General features: G+C 38.2%; 1 protein-coding gene across 1 annotated transcript in view; it reads right to left on the reverse strand.

Moving 5' to 3' along the window:
• Positions 1–3,311: 3,311 nt before the first annotated feature.
• Positions 3,312–6,364, reverse strand: part of cyb5b (cytochrome b5 type B) — an 8,922-nt gene continuing 5,869 nt past the window's right edge. Inside the window, exons 3-5 of the mRNA XM_077519051.1 lie at positions 4,271–4,297; positions 4,152–4,180; positions 3,312–3,973 (exon numbers count right to left, since the gene is read on the reverse strand). Of these exons, the coding sequence (XP_077375177.1) occupies positions 3,892–3,973; positions 4,152–4,180; positions 4,271–4,297 (138 nt within the window). The 3' untranslated portion in view covers positions 3,312–3,891. The remainder of the gene's footprint in view (positions 3,974–4,151; positions 4,181–4,270; positions 4,298–6,364) is intronic.

Consider the following 6,364-nt stretch of genomic DNA (forward strand, 5'->3'; position numbering starts at 1 on the left):
GGTGACACCAAAGGTGACTCAGCAGGAAAGCATCGGAATTTTCCAAAATGTCCTCCCAGTCCTTCAGGAGAGAAGTGGCTTGTTTTAGTGAAGCTTTTAGGCAGTTGTCAAAGCTTTTATAACACTCCTGGGATTTTTCTCAGCGGACAGAAAATCTGCCATGCTCCTCTTGACGTGGGTGTGTGTCTTGAGCTCCCGAGTCCCTGAGTGCAAATGTGAAATATCATCTTAACATCGGTCTGTGTAAAAACTAATCATGGAGAGCATGTATCCGGTGACGCTGACCTTCCAAAGATCATGTCCCCCCCATGGCATCTCTAAGTGTTTTTCCAGTCATTTGTGGGCTTTGCTGCAACCAGCCTCCCAGGACTGATGTGCATTAGCAGCCTCGCCTCTTGTTAAAATAATTGACAAGCTCTCACGTTTAGATGAGGGCTTCAAAGTCTCCCACAGGTGCTCTCTGATGCATCATTCTGGACAGTCATCCCTGCTGACATGGATGTAAGTGATGATAAGCACAGATTTGATACTAAATGGGGAAACGCAATTTAAATGTAAAGTGAAGACTCAATTTCACTTTGTTCATTATGCTGTCGTTCAGTAGCACAGGTGGTATCATCTCACTGCACATGGTCAGGAAAAAGAATCGTGCCAATTGCTGCTTTTCCTCAGTGTGTAATATAATTTCAACCATGTGTGACGGCTTTGCATGTAATACGCCCACTGATGTTACCTGCTGTCTCCATTTGAGTGGGTTTCATGAACATTTTAACAATGGATTTACTGAGAAGCGCAAAACATTGAGCAAGCAGTGCCCCCTTGTGGTCAGAGTGCGTATGGCAGTACAACTTCACTGTATGAAATGTTTATGGACCAAAGTAACAAAATTAAGAGTCTTGCCTCATTAACTCATTCACTGCCTTTGACAAGTATACTTGTCAATTGTATTTTTTAGAGCGGTGCTAAATGGGGGCGAATCTGAGCATGCTCCACTGTAAATATCAAACTTGGAAACAACTTTACTGATGCCCAACCACCGGTAGATGACATCATTGCCCCATTTTATAGGAAATAAACACAGTTTCAGAGTCCATGGGAGAAATGGCTGTATTTTGGCAAACCTACATTTTTCTGCTGTCAATTATAAAAGAACGGGACGGGACAAAAAGTAGGGAGTCTATTCTGTTATTTGGTAGATTCGGTTTATATATAATTATTGAATGGAATATCACGTGAGTATTGGAAATGTAAAAATTTTCTATAATGACTGGCAGTGAATGAGTTAATTAACCATCGATCAGGTATAGGACTAGTTGCCCCTGAATCTGAAATCTTCATCACCTTAAATACATTTCTGACATTTCTATGAAAAAGTCATTCTCCTGCTTATGTCAAAATTTGATTGATGGGTTCTGATGTGTGACCTTTTGTTACTGATTGGCCTCCATGACATGTGTTGCTAATTATGTCAAATTATCATTTATCAGTGATTAAATATGATTGGCCCTGATGATGTAAATGACATGGGTGTTACTTCTGTCAAATGAGGATTGATATGATTGGCCTCTTTCAAAAAAGATGCCTTGGCGTTGTATTACACACTTTTGCTACTCCAATTCAAGGTCCACAAAAAATAATTTCTTTGTGTTAAGACTGTTACAATCGTTAGCCTAATAGCATAACTACCTTAGTTATTTGTAATTTAATGTCACAGTATCGACGGGGGTGTGTGTGTGTGTGTGTGTGTGTGGGGGGGGATTCTCCACTGTGGATAGTGAATTCTCCACTATCAAAGTACTAAAAAAAAAAAAGACTCATCTAGCTATCTATCTATCTATCTATCTATCTATCTATCTATCTATCTATCTATCTATCTGTCTGTCTGTCTGTCTGTCTGTCTGTCTGTACGTGCGTACGTACTTATTTGAAGACAAAAATAACTCGGCTTTACCACACAACACATAGGTCAAAGATAATTACAGTCAAAAGACCAGAGCTCAAAAAGGTCATCAATCAATCAATCATTTAACCAATCAAATACAATACCCCATCAAACACCTGTGGGTTGAACTAGAACAGAGATTGTAAGCACTCTGTGACCTCACCAATATTCATCTTAATGAATGGACAAAAATATATACAGACTGCAAAGTAGTTCCATAATCTAGATGTACAAAATTATCATCTCAGTATAAAATGTAAAAATTATTTTTTTTTTTGCTTAAGTCAAGTGATTGGATTTCCTAATCCATTGGTTTTGATTAGTCACATTTCTCCCTTTGCATAAAAAAAAAAAAAGAACTTGGTTTACAAACCATTTAAGTACTATCTACCTGGCTGACCAGAATTGTAAATCAATCCAGCTCTGAATATAATCTATACTTTAGAAATTAGAACCTTTTTTTTTTTAAGTTAATATTTTTTTAAAGGAAAGAGGCTGCGGTTGGCTGGCAACCAGTCCAGGGTGTCCCCCACCTACTGCCCAGAGCCAGCTGAGATAGGCGCCAGCACCCCCCGCAACCCTTGTGAGGAATAAGCGGTCAGGAAAATGGATGGATGGATGGATGAAGGAAAGAGGGACCAAAACAGAGGATATTCATCAATGCCTAGTGGCCACAATTATTACAAACAGTATTTATAGAGCCACTTGGGGGCGTCAAACAAATTGTGTGAGTAAAAGGAATGTGGAGCAATTGTGACTTTCATCAGTTAATTGCAGGGAACATGTAGACAACTATTCACAATCACATAAAAAAAAATAGATGCGCAATTTAAGAGTCTTCAGTTAACCAAACACTTTGGAAATGTGGTTATCACAGTATTAAACAGTGCTGAATATATTTGTTTCAATATTTCTTTTAATCAGGTTTTAATTACATGAAATGGCAGATGAAGAAAATATGAAATGTCAGCATAGTAAATAATTCAAATTTCTTAAACAGTGCAACTTAACAGGCATATTACGAACGTCCTATTTCAAAGGTGGACAATGTGTATCAATTGGTTTACTGTAATACAAATGGGAAAAAAAGGCAGCAATGTACAATTTCCAATTGAATGGATAATATTTTTGCCAAACTGATTCATAAGATTCCAGATAATTTTCAGACTTTTGCGCTGAACATATCCTAGACTTCGCAGACAGAAGGAAATCAAATTGATGACACTGAACAAACTCAGGAATTGCTGGTACAATTCACCAAAAATAATTAGACAATAATCCTCTTTCTGCGGTCATGTTGAAGTACTAAAATATTGTTTTGCTATACATACTTTAAGCCGTACAAAAAAAGAGAACAGTGAGACACATCTTGCTTATATATTATTGATTGGCAAGTATAGATTTGCAATTTATTTCACTATTTTCAGGGAAATAGGAAAATACAAGTTATGTACTGTAATGCCAATGATTAGTTTATGCATAAACAGATGATTAAAAAAAGAAAAATGATCCAAGATAGATGCAATCAAGCTTGCTTGGTGCAGTTTAACTGTAGCAGAAAAAACAAATAAAAATGAAAAACTCAGTGAACTGATTGATACAATGATCACGATTCAAAATCTTAATGCTGTATCCTCCTGTTTGAAGTTTCTGATTCTTTCTTCTGAGCCGCCAAATAAAATTTAAACAAACTAAACTGAGTCAAACAGATGCATAGTTACAATACAACAATTACAAGGACAAGCAGAAAGATAATTGAAATAAAGAAGCTGGAGGCAGTGAGTTTAATAGTCTCTCCTCAACTGCCAGTTTGCTGGGCTGGATGATGAACAATTTCCGTTCTTCTCTATTGTCAGACGGTTCGAGGGGTAAACTGTGCGAGGTGGTTTTGGTCAAACATTTCAAGGCCTCCAGATGACGAGAATGTGATCAAATGGCAATGCGGGCACTCAAGAGGACACGTAGAAGCGATACAAGACGCCAATGACAGTCGCGGCAATGGCTGGTATCAACCATGTGGTCCAGGAGTTGCTGAGGTCGGGTAAAGAAAATGAACATCTTCAGAATATTAAACATTCATCAAAGGTGATAATGAAAATGACACCGCTTAAACAGCCACTTTATTTTCTAGAATTATACTTTATCTTATTGTTGAATAGTATCAAATACATAAGTATTCTACAGTCGGGTTAATCTTTTGATAACTAACCTCGACTCTCCTGAAGTGACGTCTACATCCTGCAGCAGCAAACAGAAAATTAAAAACAAAAACATTAGTAGTGTTGTTTGATTTGCAACTCCCAAGTTAAATAAGAATTTTGTTCTTACCGTTGGCTTTTCATTGTTCCTGTCATCCTGCAAAGACAATGGGGATGTTTAAAATCACTGGTGGCAGACAAATTCACAAAATGCACACAAGACACCACACAATATGGCCATGAAGTACAATTGCATAATGCAATGTGATCAAATACCAGAGCTAGGCCTATAGCAAAAAGGACAAGTAATATGTAATCATCTAAATGGGGGTTCCAGTTTTTAGGGCCCGAGCAGCGACCGCTGCGAGGTCCCTATTGTTTTTGTAAAAATTATTATTATTATTATTATTATTATTATTATTATTATTATTATTATTCTTCTTCTTCTTCTTTATTCTCCGCAAACGATCGCGATTTTGGGTACCTAAACATTCACGAAAACTCACCGAACTTTGCACACTCCTCAGGCCCGGCGAAAAATTTGATATTATTAAGTCGTCATAACAATGCGACTCGATAGCACCCCCTAGCGTAGAAAAATATAAACCAAGCCCGGCACGTTTGAGCTAGAGCAACAAAAATTGGCAGGCACGTGTAGCACCCCGAGACGCACAAAAAAGTCTATTGGGACCATGTAGCTAAAATGTACAGGAAGTGAGCTATGAATTTTTTAATGTCCAATTTTGGCCTATTTTGGCACATTCACTGTGGTCATGCTTTTTCCCCCTTTGCAAACATTTTTCATCCAATTGACTTCAAACTTGGCATTTATCATCTCAAGACCTGAGAGAACAACTGGGCAAAACATCTTGCCTTTTTGAAATACTATATGACGGGGGCGGGGCATCAAATATTGCCTTTAAAATTTCATTTGTCCAGAAAGAGCAAATGCTTAATAACTCCCATGTTCAAGCTCCAAAAAATCTCAAACTTCTCAGGCAACGTAATAGTCACGGCCTGAAAACATCTATATGATAAAATTCAGTTATACATATAGCGCCACCTAGTGGTTACAATAAATGTCATACTTTACGTTTTTAGCTACTGTGCTGAGCTTGTTGAAGGGATCCATTTGAAAATTGGTCAGAAAAGCCTTAAGATGCTGATCATGCCCCACACCGAATATTGTAACTTTTCGCCAAAGGGCGTGGCCGCTACGGTGACGCAAAGTCTGAAGATTTTTCGTGAAAATAAAAGCTGCATTAACTTGACCGAGATGATCCTATCTTCTCAAAATTTCACACATTTGATGAGAGTCCAGCCCTAAAGACATCTACTGACTTATATTTCATCTAACTGATAGCGCCACCTAGTGGCAATTTTTTTTCTTACGAATTTTCTTCTACGTTTTTCTCCAAACACGTTAACTGAACCTACCTCATATTTGCTCAGATCAGGGTTTCGGCCTTCATGATGTCACAACACGAAGTTTGTGATTTTTCACGAATTGCTGTGGGTGTGGCTAAGCGCTGTTCGCCAAGAAAACAACGCCAGTTTTGAGGGTCTAAACATGCACAGAAACTCATGAAACTTGGCACACACATCTGGCCTGGTAAAATGAGCAATATTTTATTGTTGATTGTGCTATTTTTACAAAAATGACTCAATAGCGCCCCCTAGAAGTTTTTAACGAAGCAGCCCCGGTTGTACGTTTAAGCAAGAACGACGAATATTTTTAGGTGTATGAGGGAGCCCAAGACCTACAAAAAAGTCTCTTGGACCCATATGCTAAAATGAACAGGAAGTGAGCTACGAATTTTTGAATGTCCCATTTTTGACAATTTTTGCACATTCACAGGGGGCAGACTTTTGCCCACTTCTCCTACACGTTTCATCTGACTGAGTTAAGACTTGACCTGGACCATGTCAAGACCTGAGCCAACGACAGGGGGAAAAATCTTGACCTTTCGAAATACTATATGATGAAGGCGGGGCATCAAAATTTGTGTTTCGCACTGAAAAAGGATATGCTTAATAACTCCCCGGTACATGCTCCAAAAAATCCCAAACTTGACATGTATGTTTATCGTCAAGGCCTGAAGCTATCTCTATGACAACATTCAGTTATATATGCAGCGCCACCTAGCCCTTGAGGCATAAAAAAAAAATACCCCACATACGGTATTTTGTACAAAAAATGTAAACTCATTCTAAGTGTGATAAC

The sequence above is a fragment of the Festucalex cinctus genome, chromosome 4 (assembly GCF_051991245.1).
Source record: "Festucalex cinctus isolate MCC-2025b chromosome 4, RoL_Fcin_1.0, whole genome shotgun sequence".
Classification (NCBI taxonomy): Eukaryota; Metazoa; Chordata; class Actinopteri; order Syngnathiformes; family Syngnathidae; genus Festucalex; species Festucalex cinctus.